This window comes from Tiliqua scincoides, chromosome 1 (genome assembly GCF_035046505.1).
Source record: "Tiliqua scincoides isolate rTilSci1 chromosome 1, rTilSci1.hap2, whole genome shotgun sequence".
Taxonomy (NCBI): Eukaryota; Metazoa; Chordata; class Lepidosauria; order Squamata; family Scincidae; genus Tiliqua; species Tiliqua scincoides.
The window spans coordinates 283,233,495-283,249,948 of NC_089821.1; the positions used below are offsets into that span (position 1 = coordinate 283,233,495).

The 16,454-nt window shown below is 44.4% G+C and overlaps 1 protein-coding gene across 4 annotated transcripts in view; it reads right to left on the bottom strand.

Annotated features, from left to right (window-relative positions):
- LTBP2 (latent transforming growth factor beta binding protein 2) overlaps positions 1-16,454 on the bottom strand; it is a 157,807-nt gene that overhangs the window by 26,468 nt on the left and 114,885 nt on the right. For 3 of the 4 annotated variants that reach the window (XM_066627013.1, XM_066627023.1, XM_066627003.1), the window contains 4 exons: positions 14,841-14,969; positions 14,142-14,261; positions 4,290-4,415; positions 3,507-3,632 (listed from right to left, as the gene is read on the bottom strand). In XM_066627013.1, the coding sequence (XP_066483110.1) occupies positions 3,507-3,632; positions 4,290-4,415; positions 14,142-14,261; positions 14,841-14,969 (501 nt within the window). The remainder of the gene's footprint in view (positions 1-3,506; positions 3,633-4,289; positions 4,416-14,141; positions 14,262-14,840; positions 14,970-16,454) is intronic. The other variant, XM_066627033.1, reaches the window with a different exon arrangement.

Consider the following 16,454-nt stretch of genomic DNA (forward strand, 5'->3'; position numbering starts at 1 on the left):
GACCATTCCAAGTTTTATGCAGCAGCAAACTTCAGCGTGCCAACCAGTGTACACCAACAGGCAGCTGCAGGCACTTCCTGCTCTCTGATGAATGCACTTGTATCACACACATACATTTGTCTCATTTACATTTTTAGAAATACTTTAAAACATCTTAGACATAGGCCTAAAATTAGTATAGCCTTTAGTAAAGTTACTAATACAGTAACGTTTTTCAATTGTTAGTGAACCTCAGTTATTCAGGTCCACAAAATACTATATGCCTTTATAGCACACTCATCAATGTCTACAAACACTGCATAAAAGACAAATACAGATGTGCCTGCCTGCGGAGGTTCTATTCTGGAATACCCCGCGGTTAATCAAAATCACAGATAACAGGGAACAACCCCCCACCCTCCAAAAGTGAGGGGAGCTCTGCTTCCCTCACCTCCTGAGGGTCCTCTGAGCCTGACAGTAAAAAAAGTTACTTCTGGTTTCTCTGTGAAACCGAAAGTGGCGTTTTTAATGCCTTATGAAGCATTGGGAGGCTCAAAGAAGCTGGAGCTCCCCTTGCCTGTGGAGGGGGCGGGTGGGCGGGCAGCGGGAGGCAGGGCTAGAATCCGGCAATTATGTCTGATCCCAACCCCTTTTCCCAAGCAGTGCAGAACGTCTGCAAATCGCTCAGCTCTCCTTGGACTTGTACCACCTCCAGAGGCGGCGCAAGTCTGAGGAAACCCACAGGGACTGCAGTGGCTTACCCGCGGTAAGGGGAAGAGTTTTCCCTTACCTCTGGCTGAGTCACTTTGGCACCCTGTCTCACTCTGGATACAGAGAAAGCCTCCTGGTCTGCTTGTTCCAGCGCAAGATAGGATTGCACTGTTAGGTAGATGCCACCTGGACCCAGTGATGCGTTAATATTCAATTTATCAATTCGCTCTAGAGCTTCATCAATTTGGCTCATTTCTTCAGACTTCCTCCCTGAAGGAGGTGGTTGGCTGGTGAGAGGTGCTCCCCATTCCCTTCTTAGTCCAGCTCTTTTTGTCTGTGGCAGCCATTTGCCCATTCTCTTGTTTGGAGGAGAAAGTGAGCAAGCAGCTGGCCCAGGCAGCAAACTATGCTGAGATAGCTCCCTCAGCCTCTTTATCCCTCTCTTTTTCTGCTGCAGCCAAGAGGGTGAGCCAAGTTCATAATTTGCCACCTCCAAAAAAGAAAATGGGAAGGAGTGGTGTGGTGTCCACTCTAATGATACTTTCCCATTTACTTTTTCCAGTTTCTGTTTCAGGAGTGGGGCCCAGATGGAGGAGGAGGAAGTAAGTGGGATGTTCGGCAGGGGAGGGGGGTGCACTTGGTCACTTTGAAGGAGGAAGGTTAGCTTGAGTCTGAAACCAGACATATGGGGCACAATTCACCAGTTTTAAAACAACAGCCTACCTTCCCAGCCTGTTTCCAGGTCAGTACACCATGCTGGTTTGATCCTTTAAAGCTATAAATGACTTGAGAGCAGGTCATTTGAGACTTGAGACTTGAGACTCAAAATCCACCTTTATAGCTCAATCCTAACCAACTTTCCAGCAGTGATGCAGCCACAATGCAGCCCTGAGGAGGCCTCCATGACTGCTCTCCCACCAGAGAATCCAACACATGCCCTGTTGGCTCAGCTGCATCAGCACTGGAAAGTTGGTTAGGGCTGGGTGTATTAATCTTTTTCAATTGCAGTACTTCAACTTTTGAATGCTGTTCTCAAGATGCTTAGCTGACATCAAGTCAGTTACATTTTCAGAGGCAGGTGAGGACATATCTATTCGCTCAGATCATTTTAGTTCTTATCTGACCATTCTCTGGTGGGATTTCCATGGCAGGGTCTGTCCTTGGTATCTGGGAAGCTCCTCCCTCTCAGGCAGGCAGGTCAGTTTACAAAGTCTTTCTGAGGGGAGGGGCTCCCTTGATACCCCAGAATAACCTTGCCTCTTTGCAGAAAGGTTTGAAGACATGGATTTTAATCTTTTGACACAGCCATGGTCTTCCCACCGAGCTATGCTAAGTTGTTGGATTATTGCTGGCCATGAAAACCTATGGACATATATAACCTTTGTTAGCTTTCTTACCGCACAATTCTATACAAGTCTACAGAGAAGTGGGTCCTATTTAGTTCAAGGGAACTTACTCCACGTGAGTACAGGATGACATTCTGACAGGGCCCATGGGGGGTAATTTGTACCTGGACCAGGGTCATGAAGGGGGATGAGGAGCCAAAGGAGGGAGCTCAGAAATTTCTGGAATCTTATATTTTCTGATCTTACTCGAACTTGCTGACTGCATGGGATTCTGAGTGCACAGTGGCAGCTGCTGCACAAGCCATATCTACTGGGCCAAGGAATGCATACAAGACTCCTTGTTAATAGAATGTCAAATCTGGGAGGAAACTGGCCTGCTACAGTAGGATTTTGGCTTGTGGATCTGCTAACCATGAAGGAGTGCTCAGCAGCAGAACCACAGCTGCTACAGCAGCAGAACCACAGCTGCTAATTTTCTGCAATGATTTTCTATATTTAAAAGATTTGGAGAGACTTAAGAGTTTGGTTTTTTTGTATTACTGTATCTAGTTGCTAAAGCTCTGCAGGTGGGTAGACTAGGGCTCTGCATTGCAAAGCCCAGTAGGCTCCACAATGTAAAGACTTTCTGGGTTTTCACCACCCTTCCCCTGCCCTGTTTTGCTTCCTCCCCACCCCTGTCCTGCCCACCCCTCTCATCAACCTCCCCTGTTCTGTTTTACCCCTCCCCATCTCTTTGGGAAGGAGCCCAAAAGAAAAATTGTACCCCCTCCCCCTTAAAATTCCTCTCAGAGGCCCTGCATTCTTGATTCATATTAAGGAAACAAATGGAAACTGATTTGAAGTGGGACACTTACTTGCAGAAAGTTTAGCCGCATTTGCAAGTGCTCTGTTGATTTTCTGATACTCTTTTTCTCTGCTCTGTAATTGTTTTTCACTTTGGCTTTGTCTATTTTTAGGTTCATATATTTATATCTCTGATACTTCTGCCTAGTTATTCTCCCTTGGCTTTTCTGACACTGAAAATTGAATATTCTTGCCCTCCTCTAATTTGTGGCTTTAAAAACCTAGGCAAGTTTGTCTCATTTAATCTCTCTGAAAAATTATGCACTCGTTCATTCATTCCCCTGATCCATTTTGTTTTTCTCCTCTGAATTGCCCTAATTTGACCTAATGAAAATTAGCTGTAAAGCTGCAACCATCTCCTTAATGAACATATTCATCTCTGCCAGATAGCCTCAACCCAAAACATATTATGTTGCCAATACCCACAACTTTTGTGAACTGTTGCCTGAGATGGAGAGTAAAGAGAATCAGTGTACCATGAAACATTGTCCAAGGTGATGAACCATACTGGGAATGAGAAGAATCAATCCAGGTCATGAGCTCTATTTGTTCAGATATTATATTGCATACAGGTCTAATTAATGAAGAAGTCATTCAACCAGACAGAGTGAAGTCCAGTATCTTTACCTTGGCAGGTGAGTCTATTGAATGAGAGTGCATAGCCAGTTTCACAGGTTTGACAAGTGAAGGAACCTTGTGTATTAGTGCAGATTCCCAGGGGACAAGTTGTGGGAGAGGCACATTCATCGATATCTAGAGAAAGCAGAAACTGTCATCCATGTAGGACAGGGGTGCCCAAACCCTGGCCCTGGGGCCACATGCAGCCCTCAAGGCCTCTCAATGCGCCCCTCAGGGAGTCCCCAGTCTCCAATGAGCCTCTGGCCCTCCGGAGATTTGTTGGAGCCTGCATTGGCCAGACGCAACTGCTCTCAGAGTGAGGGTGACTGTTTGTGCAAGGCCTTTTATAAGCCTAGAGCTATTGCAAGATCTTCATTCATTCATATAAGTTTATCTTTAATATATTCATTTATGTAAACTTATGTAAATTTATTCAATTTTAAATGTAAATTACTTCTCCCCCCCCCCCGGCCCTCGACACAGTGTCAGAGAGATGATGTGGCCCTCCTGCCAAAAACTTTGGACACCCCTGATGTAGGATAATGCATAAGGTATAGTGCCAAACAAAATAAGTTCACGAAGCTCCCATTATGTGCTGCTCTGTTAACATACTCACTAAAGGTTATCTAAAGAAGGCCATTCTGCCATTACTCTCCATAAAGTTAAGTTCAGAAATTTTTCAGAAGCTTATTTATGCTCATGCTTCAGCTCATTTCCAAATGCTACCTTGAAGTATTACTCTCTTTCCATGGAGCAGTTTCCCTGCTCATGACACCTGGCCATAGAATATACCTTCACATGTTCTTCCATCCTTCGATGCAATATATCCAATGCCACACGCCACACAGGAGAAGGAGCCCTCAGAGTTGATACAGCGTCCTCTAGGGCACGCATTATGGGTTGCACATTCATCAATATCTATGCAAACAAGTCAGAGAGAAAGGGAACAGAGGTTTGGTCTATGAGCCATACACAACTGAAGCTGAAAAATCGATGGTAAGAGAAGGCAAATAGCTACATCTTAGCTGAATCTCAACAGTTATGTACATTAGTCAAGAAACAATGCTAGAATCAGAAGGACGGCATGCATAGGAAGCTCTGAAAAGAACTGTAATCAAAGGTAGGATTGTTACAGATTTCAATGACAGGCAAATCAGCAAGATCTATTAGAAGCCAGTTACCCTGGCAGCTCTTTCCATTGCCTGTCTCCTCACAGACAATGTAACAAGAGCACATGATGTACTCTTCTGGGAGCCCAGCTTTCCACACCAAGACGCTCACTGCCATCTTGATACGTATGCTTGGAATACAAATTAGGAGCCATTAGGAGCTCCCCTGAAGCATCAGATTATGCATGGTACAGTGAGGTCTGAAGGAACATGTCTGAAATGGCAGAGTGTGGAAGCAATTGAAAATCTGCCTGTGGCACCACATCTCCCCCAAACCATGGACTGAGAGGCTGTAATATTAATAATGATAAGCATTCCAACTGTGTAGCAGCACTGCAGCTATGATCAGGCAAGTGGGTTTGACTGGAAAAACACTCCAAGAAAACCTGAGCTGTTGACAGACAAGGGTGCAGAAGGTTAAGATGGCCATGTTAGTTTAAAATAACCAGTCAAACTTTGTCTGCAGTTTCTAGTCTTACTATTTTTAGGACTATTTTACTTTGCCCATTCAATAAGCTAACAGCTGTTGCTGCTTACTTTGATTTTTCCTTAAATTCAACTGGCTACATCTTCCTGGAATCAGGTACTTTCTTCTACCTTACCAGCATTACTTACCTACGGTGCAATCCTACCCTGCGCTGGAACAGGCAAGCCAAGTGGCTTGCACTGTATCCAGCGCAGGATAGGGGCCCAAAATGGCTCAGCCAGATGCAAGGGGAAACTTTTCTCCTTATCTCCAGGCAAGGCGCTCTTGCCCCATGGGTCTCCTTTGACTTGCGCCATCTTCTGGGGTGGCACAAGTCCAAGGACAGCAGAGTGGCCTCCTGCTCCCTGCCCGCCCGCCCCCAAGGCCACCCTGCCTGCCTTCCCCCCGCCCAGGAACGCCTCCCTCCTGCCTCCTTTCCACCCACCCCAGAGCCGGCTGAAGCAAGGCTTGCCGCAGAAGCTGCCACAGAGGCTGAATTCAGCCTTGGCTTACTCCTGAGGAGGCGCAAATGTATTTATGGCACATTTGCGACCCTCCTGGGCCAGCGTAAGCACAAGGGACTTGTGTTGGCCCATGTGAAGGACAGGATTGCAACCTTACTTTCTTTCTTTCCATTTATCCATCTATCAATTGCCTTTCCTTTCATTTGATAACTGGTCAGTCCACCCCCAATTTCTTGTAATGGTTGATTTAACTCCTATGGTTAGAAGTGGGAGAAAGTGGTGATAATGAAATAAAAACACATAACACTGTTTCCTGCACTTCTCTATTTTGTAGAAAAACAGCAACAAAAAATCCAAATGTGAAAAAATAAAACCATTTTATTTCATTTTTATTTATTATTTAATGGGGGGGGGTGCATGGGTAATGACTTTGACTGCATCTGCTGATACTATATCACCTATATCACCTACCAAGTACACTTTTAAAGCAATTATAATTACACTGCTCACTGCACTTCTAACTTCTGGAAAACACCAATATGCATGAAAAAATAAAACTATTTACTGCCACCTCTACTTACAGTTTATTGCCTGACTTTATTTTTACCTCAATGAGTTCCTTAGTCATAACCATCACCCATGCATTTAGTTATTACATTGGTCCCAGGCCCTATTTCTGCAAAAATCCTTTAAGTCCATAATAAATTCACAAATCGCACATATGTATGTGAATTAACCAAATCCATGAAAACTCCACTAGAGGAAAGTTGGGGGAAGGGTACAGAATAGGAACGGATCTGCCAAATCCACTTAAGATCAATGATTAAGGGTATACATTTGTATCTTAGTTACATATCTCTGCCATGGGCTATACACACTATCTGTTCTTGCCAATGTTTTAGTCACGGGACTGATATAGCACATCAATACAGACTAAACAAAGAATAGGAATGGCTTACAATGGCCATTCCTATTGCATGTCAAGCTTGCTCAGGAGCTGAGATGGTGCATTCTCACTTACAGGGTCCTTACATACACACTGCTAATTCACTGGGCTATAGCTATGAGTTCACAGTGGGTGAACTCATAGCATCCTGATTTGTTAATATTTTAGAAGCTGGGATTAGCACACATCAAAGAAATCCATTTTGTTCAGATTCCAAGGAAGACAAATAGAATCCTAGAGTCCCTCTAGCCCATTTTAGAGGAAAGTTGGGACTGCTGCAAGTCTTTGTGGGGGGCATTTCCACAATCATGCCACCACCATGAAAAAAGGGTTTTTAAAAACACACCTGGGGGTGTATAGCTCTCTGGAGGGTGTGGAGAGGGTTTCATTATGAAAACAGAAGTGGGTCACAATCACATCAGGGAGCAGTTCTGAGCTGTGAGAAGGCACCCTCTAGAGGGCCATAGTGAGCCCCAGGTATGGTTTTAAAAATGCTTTTTTGCAGTGGCACAATCACAGAAGTGCAATCACTGCTTTCGCAATATCATCACCCCCATTAAGGGGGTAGCAACTATTTCTAGCTGACTGGGGAGTTGCAACACCTCAGTGTGGGAATTTCTGCTCTAGCCCTTTGTAGTGTAATAATTATATACAGACACTTTCGCTTCAATGTTGCAACAAACTTTTACAGAAGTAGAGATTATGAAATCACAAGTGATGTGAATAGGCTTTGAGGTGTATTGAAATTACTGTGCTTACAGTTAAATCTCTTATCCCAGTATTTTCTCCAAGGAACCTCCTCCTGAAAAGACATATCTCCCTGCATCTACAAACAGCACCATCCTAACCAAGTATGTGACACTATCACACTTACTGAAATCTGTAGGGAAGAGAAGAAGGTTGAAGGATTAAGAGGAAAAGGGAGCATGTACTGACACAATACATATTGGAAAAGAAAACTGAGGTTTTCAACTTTATCTTGGCAGATGGATGAAACGTAATTATAGTGTAGTGGTTACAGGTCTCTGCTACAAATCAGGAAGCTTACAGTTCTAATCTTGCCTCTATCATGAACATAACAGGTATCCTCAGACAAACTTTAGCCTCAGTCCCACATTTAAAAGGCAAAGGGCAAATGGACCTGGAGATAATAATACTCACCTACCTTACAGGTTTGTTGCATGTATTACAAGACAATGAATGTGCAGCAGTTTGAACAGCCTAAACTGCTATGCAAATCTTAAATATTATACTAATGAAATCTCCAGATTATAAAATACCAAACCAGGAACCTCTAGTCCTTGAGGAGACAGTTGGAAAGATCCTGGAACAGATTATTCAGCAGAATGCTCATCAGCATTAGATAATAATGGAGTGATTTCTAGGAATCAGCATGTGAAGAACAAACTGTGCCAGACTAATCTCATCTCCTTTTTTAATAGAATGACTAGTCCTTTCCCATCATGGGAACTTCATGGGCATTGTATACATAGATTTCAACACAGTATTTGACAAAGTCTTCCATTTGTGGGTAAAATTGTAAAATGTGGGTTATTTGGTAATACTGCTAGGTGGATTCAAAGCTGGTTGAGCTTTGAATTCCAATGAATGTTCCCAATGAATGTTAATGAATGGTTCCACATCAGCCTGGACAGAGGTATTAAGTGGGGTGCCACAGGAATTTGTCTTGAGCAGGATGAACAGATGTCCTTTTTCTAGGACATGTCCTATTTTTTAGCCTCATGTCCTGGAAAAGAACTCAAATGTCCTCCTTTTCCCCGTGAGCAGGCCCCTGAAGGCAGTGCACAGCCTTCTTATAATTAATAAATTATATGTAACAAAGTTTTAAATTTAATAATAAGTATAGTGTTTAAATTAACCACATGAAATCAATATTCAAGTGCTTTTCGCTTTTATTTTGTCATGTCCTACATTTTTCTTATGGTGACTTATCCTTTTTTGTGGTTATGGCATCTGGTCACCCTGGTCTTGAGCCCTGTACTGTTCAACATTTCTATAAATGACTTGGATGAAAGGGCAGAGGTAATGCTTATCAAATTTCAATTTCAACTATCTTGAGCTGGTATAGTGAAACCAGTCTCATAGATCAGGAAGGTTGATTTTAATAAGAGAAATATCTGCTAGCTGAACTAAGGGTAAAAGGAGCCTATGATGGATGGGTGCAGTAGGATAGATCGAGAGGTATAAAATCATAATTAAGTGCAGGGGCCTGACTGCAAGCAGCCCCTCCCACTCAGAGCCATTCAGGCAGCAAGGAGCATTTTTGTTCTTGCTTGAATGGCTCCAAGGGCAAGTGGGAGGGGTGGCTTACATTCACAGTCTGCACTTATAATTTTGCACCCCTCTAGTTATACTACTGGATGGGTATTCCTAAAGAAGCAGTTACTACAGTCACAACTGAAAACAATTCTGATGAGAAAGTAAGAGAGGAGACATCTCAGTAAGGCTGCACAAAAAGCTTAGTAACAGAAGATTTTAAACGGCATAGGAAATGGAAGATCTTTCCTATCACCAAAGATGAACCGGACTTGCGGGGAGAGTGCCTGGTACACTAAAGCTCAGTATGAACTGAGGCTGAATCAGGGTGCAAAGAAAAACAGAAGTGCTTTTTTAGGCACATTTATAGAAGACAAAGAGGAACCAAGTGTAGGATAGCTGCTCAGTAAAGATGGTGAAATGTTGTCTGGTGACAAAGAGAAAATGGAATTGCTCAACTCTTGTTTTGAGTTTGTCTTCTCCTAAAAGGGAAATTGTGCAAATGTTTGTGCTGGCCCTTTGGTGGAGGGGGTAAAATGCATGCTACTCCACAGGACAACTGTAAATGTTAAAGGGATAGGTCTGAAAATAAGAATTGGTACAGACTGATTAAGAACTCTCTCTCCTTTCCTCCAGACTCCAGGATGGCGGTTGAGGGCCTGGAGCGCTGTCTGGAAGCAGTGAGGATCTGGATGGGGGCTAACAAGCTGAAATTAAATCCGGATAAGACAGAGGCTCTCCTGGTTTGGAAATCCTCAATGTAGGTGCTGGATTATTGGCTTGCTCTGAATGGGATTGCACTCCCTCTGAAGGAGCAGGTTTGCAGCTTGGGGGTCCACCTGGACTCGCAGCTGCTCCTGGATTCCCAGGTGGCGGCTGTGGCTAGGGGGGCCTTCACTCAGCTTCGGCTGGTGTGCCAGCTGCAGCCGTACTTGGATCGTGCAGACCTGGCCACGGTGATCCATGCCACGGTGACATCGAGGTTAGATTATTGTAACACGCTCTATGTGGGGTGCCCCTGAAGACGGTTCGGAAACTGCAATTAGTGCAGAATGCGGCAGCCCGTGTGGTCACTGGAGCTAGGCGGTTTGACTCTGTCAGTCCGCTTCTCCGGGGGCTACATTGGCTGCCCATTCATTTCCGGGCCCAATTCAAGGTGCTGGTTTTGACCTTTAAAGCCCTATACTGCTCTGGGCCAGGATATCTTAGAGACCACCTACTCCCATACAATCCGGCGCGCCCTCTCAGGTCATCAGAGAAGGCCTTTTTACAAGTGCCGCCACCCAAGGAGGTTCGGGGGGCGGCGGCAAGAAATAGGGCCTTCTCGGTAGTGGCACCAACATTATGGAACTCCCTTCCCCTTGACTTGAGAATGGCTCCCTCTCTTGAGAGTTTCCAGCAAGGCCTGAAGACACTGCTGTTTACGGAAGCCTTCTGATTTTTTTGGCCTTTTAAACATTTTTTACACATTTTGTAGTTTTTACAGGCCTGATTCCTGCCAAGATTTTGGACTGACGATCAGCCTAAAGAAAACACAGGTCATGGTTCAGGATGTGGACTCACCTCCCTGCATTACAATCTCTGCGCATGAACTGGAGGTTGTCCATGACTTTGTGTACCTTGGCTCAACGATCTCCGACACTCTTTCTCTCAATACCGAGCTAAACAAACGCATCGGTAAAGCAGCTACCACGTTTTCCAGACTCACAAAGAGAGTCCGGTCCAACAAGAAGCTGACAGAACATACCAAGATCCAGGTCCACAGAGCTTGTGTCCTGAGTACACTTCTGTACTGCAGCGAGTCATGGACTCTCCGCTCACAACAGGAGAGGAAACTGAACGCTTTCCACATGCGCTGCCTCCGGCGCATTCTCGGCATCACCTGGCAGGACAAAGTTCCTAACAACACAGTCCTGGAACGTGCTGGAATCCCTAGCTTGTATGCACTGCTGAAACAGAGACGCCTGCGTTGGCTCGGTCATGTTGTGAGAATGGATGATGGCCAGATCCCAAAGGATCTCCTCTATGGAGAACTCGTGCAAGGAAAGCGCCCTACAGGTAGACCACAGCTGTGATACAAGGACATCTGCAAGAGGGATCTGAAGGCCTTAGGGATGGACCTCAACAAGTGGAAAACCCTGGCCTCTAAGCAGCTGCTTGGAGGCAGGCTGTGCAGCATGGCCTTTCCCAGTTTGAAGAGACACTTGGCCAACAGTCTGAGGCAAAGAGGCAAAGAAGGAAGGCCCATAGCCAGGGAGACAGACCAGGGACAGACTGCACTTGCTCCCGGTGTGGAAGGGATTGTCACTCCCGGATTGGCCTTTTCAGCCACACTAGACGCTGTACCAGAACCACCTTTCAGAGCGCAATACCATAGTCTTTCGAGACTGAAGGTTGCCAATACAATACAATAAAAAAAAATACAGGCCTGATTCCTCTGTGACTTGCTCTTTTGTACTCTTTTTATTATGTCTTTTAATCTGACTACTGTTTTTATGGTCTCTGTTAATGTGTTTTTAATGTTTTCATCTGTTATTTGTCCTAATTTATGTTTTTAAATTTGTTTTTACATGTTGTTAGCCACCCTGGGTCCCTTTAGGGAGAAGGGCGGGATATAAATAAAGTTTATTATTATTATTATTATTATTAACTACCTAACTGACCTAAATGAGTTCAGCAGCCCAAACCTATCCTCTACCACAGTGTTTCGCAAGGTTTCTCAAGTGCTGTACCACTTCACTTGGTCCACCTATTTGAAGTACCACTGAAGGTAACTGGCGATGACATAATCACCAGTTACTTCTGGGTTCACCAGTTACTCCAAGCACAGAAGAGCATGCTTGGAGCTCTTCCCCTTCAAGTTGAGCTTCCTACCACTTTGTTGCATTGCATTCCTGGTCTTGCTGGGAAGTGGCAGGTGTCCAGGGATTCTGCAAGTACCACCAGATACCAACTCAAGTACCACTAGTGGTACCCCGTACCACTAGTTGAGAAACACTGCTCTACCAGACCATAGCATGCAGTTCTGTTGATGTCTGATGCATGCTATGGCAGGACAGTGATCAGACTGCAAGAGGCAAGTAAAAATATACAAATCTTCTGACTTCAATACCAGGAACGATAATGAAATTACCCTGCCAGACAAATCTCATCTCTGTTTTTTAAAAGTTTGTTTTTTTTAGTTTAGTGGATGGTGGGGACACTGTGGAGGTCATTTATTATCTTGATTTCAGTAATGCATTCAACAAGCTTCCCAGGATATTTTGATCAGCAAGCTAGTACAATAGGGGCAAGATGATACAACTGTTAAATAGATTCATGATTAGTTGGACAACTGTACACAAAGAGTTCCCATCAACCTGATGGACAGTTTTGAGTAGTGTACCTCAGGGCTCTGTCTGTCAGTTCTGTTCAACATATTTATCAAAGGGCACAATCCTAAACTAACTTTCCAGCATTGACATAAGAACAATGCAGCTCCTAGGTAAGAAAACAAACATTCCCTTACTTTGAGGAGGGCTCCATGAGTGCCCCCCAACTGCAGAATACAGCACACATTCCACTGGCACAGCTATCTATGCCAGTGCTGGAAAGTTGGTTAGGGTTTGGGCCTTAGATGGGTAAAGGGAATCAAATTTGCAGGTGACACTAAATTGAAAAGAATAACTAACACTGTAGAAAACAATAGAAACATCAGGATCTTGACAGAATGAATTGCTGGGCTGACAGTCCAATCCTATGGGCCTTTTGTGCCAGCAAAGCAAGTGTTCTGCTGGAGCAAAAGGTCCAGAAATGGCAAGAAGATTGTGCCACAGCTAGGTCAGTCTGAGCTGCCCCTGCAAAGTGGCAGCAGCTCCAGAGCCACACTGCCATAGACCCCGGGCTCCACTGTTCATGTAAGTTGGTGCAGAGGAATGTCATAAGTGGGGAGAGGAAAGCAGAGGGAGTTTCGGGGCAGGTCAGGGGAAGGAGGGGTGGGTTCCAGTGGCACCAGTGTGCACCAGAATCCTATCCCCTCTTTTTTGCCCAGTTTGTCTTCTCTCCTTGGACTTAAACCAGCTATATAGCTGGAGTAGATGCAATAAGATCTACAGGCCATCAGGAGGACTATGGAGAGGTAAAGGAAGTATATTTTCCTTATCTCTCCCAGGTCTTCTAATCCCCCCTCCACTATCGCATGCAGCATGCACCTGCATGGCATGGCTGCATGTAAGGGCATGACAGGGCATAGGATTGGGCTGTGAAACTAGCAAAATGAAGGTTAATAAAAGAAATGAAAGGGTTATACACATAGGCAATAAATGAATGAATAAATAAATAAATAAAAGACAGAAGTATAGAATGGGTAATATAGTATAGCTTAGCAGAACAATGTGGGAAAGGGAACTTGCTGTTGCAGTGGATCACAAGTAGAACATGAGGTAGCAGTGTGATATAGCTGCCAAGAAGGTGAATGTGATTTTTGGTTGCATTAGTAAAAAGTAGCTTCTAAGTCATGAGATGTAGTGATGCCACTTTACTCCATGCTGGTCAGACCTCATCTAGATTACTGTGTCCAATTCTGGACACCACACTTACACAGAAGTAAGGGAGGACTTACTCTGCGTGGCTCATTAGGGCAGGATTAGAACCAATCCATTGAAACTGATTGGATTTTGACTAGATATTAGGAAGAATTCCCTGACAGTAAGAGCTGTCTGGCAGCAGTTGTGGGCTCTCCCTCTTTCGAGGTTTTCAAGCAGAGACTGGACAGGCTACTGTAAGAGATGCTGTAGCAGCTACCTGCACTGAGCAGGAGTTGAATTAGACCACCTCCAAGGTTCCCCACAACTCAAACATTCTATGAACCTATGATTCATTGCCCTCCTGGTCAGAAACCCTGCTCACATGTACACATCATTCCTAAACTAAACTATATTTTGATGTAGCTGCCAATCCAAAAGAGAACTAATAGCAATAGAATGCAAAGGCAAGAGCATTTTTGCATTTCCTTTCTTTCTCAGGAGAGGGCAGCCTCTGTCCAGTTCACAGCTGTAACCAGGAGGGATGAAAGCTAAACCTGGACTGCTATTGAGAATTCTCAGATCTCTCATCTGACATGAAGCATCCATCTCAATAGACATATATTCATTTGAGGATGAAGGGTTTTAAGCTAGTAAAAAAAGAAAAACCCAACCCAACTGAATATACAAGGAGAAAAGTTCACACATACAAATAAAAAAGGCTGTTGAAATACAATTTAGTAAGGCACTAGGCAAGAATGGTTCAAGTTGGCATGAAAAGGGAGCTCTTCATAAAGACAGGGGTTGTTTGCATGCTTACCTTCACATTGTCCTCTGTGACCCATGATGTAGCCCATTTTGCACTCACAGTGATAAGAGCCAGGTGTGTTGATACATTCTCCTCCCTGGCATACATTAGGTTGGTTGCACTCATTTAAATCTGTTAACACACAGGAACATAGTCCTTTAACCAAAGCACTGGATCCAAAGGTTTAGCTGGGTCATGCAGTCACATTCTCCTCCTCTGTTGTCCATGTACTACCATCACATACCATCACCTGCCCTCAACTAGCTTCAGCAACAGGGAAAGGCACTTTGAAGGGGACTGCAAGCACAAATCCCTTTCGTGCTTATATTACCATGACTTTGCTTCCACCCTTGGTGCAGACTATCACCCTCTTTATATATGACCAGGAAAAGCACAAGGCCAAAACCAAAGGTGATCTAGTAGAATAATAAAACGGTAACAGAATGAGAGGAAGTTATGATGCCCAGTGTACTGAGTGGTGCTTCTTTATCATATGAAATAAGAGGAAAAGGCTATTCGAGGATATTCTCCCAAACATAGAGAAAACAGCAATTCCAAGGAAGCTAGAAAAAGCTCCAGCCTGAAGAAAAACAGACACTTTCTTCTCTTCCCCCATAAACATGTGTCAGGAAACCCTATTATGTAACTTGCTTTCTCTTTAAGGATAATATGGCATTGGAAGCTGGTGGGTGTTTCACAGCCACTACTTACCCTGACAAGTTTGTATGTTCTGTGAGGTGAGAAGGATATACCCAGAGAAACAAAGACAGGAGTAGGATCCCTCACTGTTGATGCAGTCGCCCTTTCCAGCACATGGATTCATCTTACATTCATCAACATCTGAAGCAGGAGGTGAAAGTCAAGGTAAATTTCACAGTGCACAGACTTTATCTTCTCTACAGGCATTCCTAATGCCACAGAGTTGTAGTCTGAACATCACCCATGAAGGTTCTAGCTTTGTCTGACATTCTGCTCTGAGGTTTTCTTCAAAGCAGGTTTAGGCTTTCCACTTCCCAAACTCTCCTTCTACAGCCTTTTCCCCCATATTTTTGTGTACACTGGCTTCCCAAGTGATGAACACTCAAGTTGCTGATGGATGCATTGGCACTTTCATGCAAGCACAATACATCCTTTGGTGGAGCTTTCACACAGACACGATAGTTCCGGGCCAGCAATAACCAGATGTTTCAACTTAAGTACTTTCCAACTTAAGTACATCCCTGCTTTCAACTTAAGAACATAACATAAAAAGAGCCCCGCTGGACTAGGCCAAAGGCCCATCTAGTCCAGATTTCTGTATCTCACAGTGGCCCACCAAATGCTTCAGGGAGCACACAAGACAACAAGTCACAACCTGCATCCTGGTGTCCTCCCCTTCATCAGGCAATCTGAGGTAGCCTACCTCTGAAACCAGGAGCTTGCACATACCTACTAAGACTTGTAACCTGTGATGAACCTTTCCTCTAGAAATTTGTCCAAGCTCCTCTTAAAGGAATCTAGGCAAGATGCCATCACTACTTCTTGTGGCAAGCAGTTCCACAGACTAATTACACGCTGGGTAAAGAAATAATTTCTTTTGTCTGTCCTAACTCTCCCAACACTCAATTTAGTTGATGTCCCCTAGTTCTGGTGTTAAGTGAGAGGGAAAAGAGCATCTCTCTATCCACTCTATCCATCCCCTGTATTATTTTGTATGTCTCAATCATGTCTCCCATCAGGCGCCTCTTTTAACTACAGTCTCCTGGAACCTAACCTATACTTAAGGAGGGGACTTAGGTTCCAATTCTACCTGGGGTTTATGGTAATGGATCTTGCAATCCACCACTGTAAGTACTGGTCTGGTGGTGCAAAACCTGCACCACTCTCATGTGTGCCAGGACCTCCAGAACAAATGGCTGGAGACTCCACACATGTGAAAGCAGCTCTCAGACATGCCACCAGAGTAGGTAAGGTGGCTACAAGGGCAATTCAGAGGAGGAATGGGTCAGGAAGCAGGTCAGGGGGTGGTTCACAGGCAGGAGGAGAATGGTATCAGTGGCAGCTGCACTCACTGAGATCAGTTCCCCCATTTCCTGGCTTGACATGTTCCCTGACTCTTCTTGGACTTATGCCAGTTAAATAGTTGGTATAGATCCAAGAGATCCACTTACCTCTCCCACGTTGTTCAATTGCTGCCCCAACACAATAACACGCAGCACGTACTCCGGCAGTGATGTGCATGCAGTTGGGCTGCATATAAATCTGAGCTGCTAGTGTAGTCTTCGAGTAGTCAGTATCTCCCTGACCCCCCCTCCCCGACCTGCCACTCAACAAACCAAACCAAAC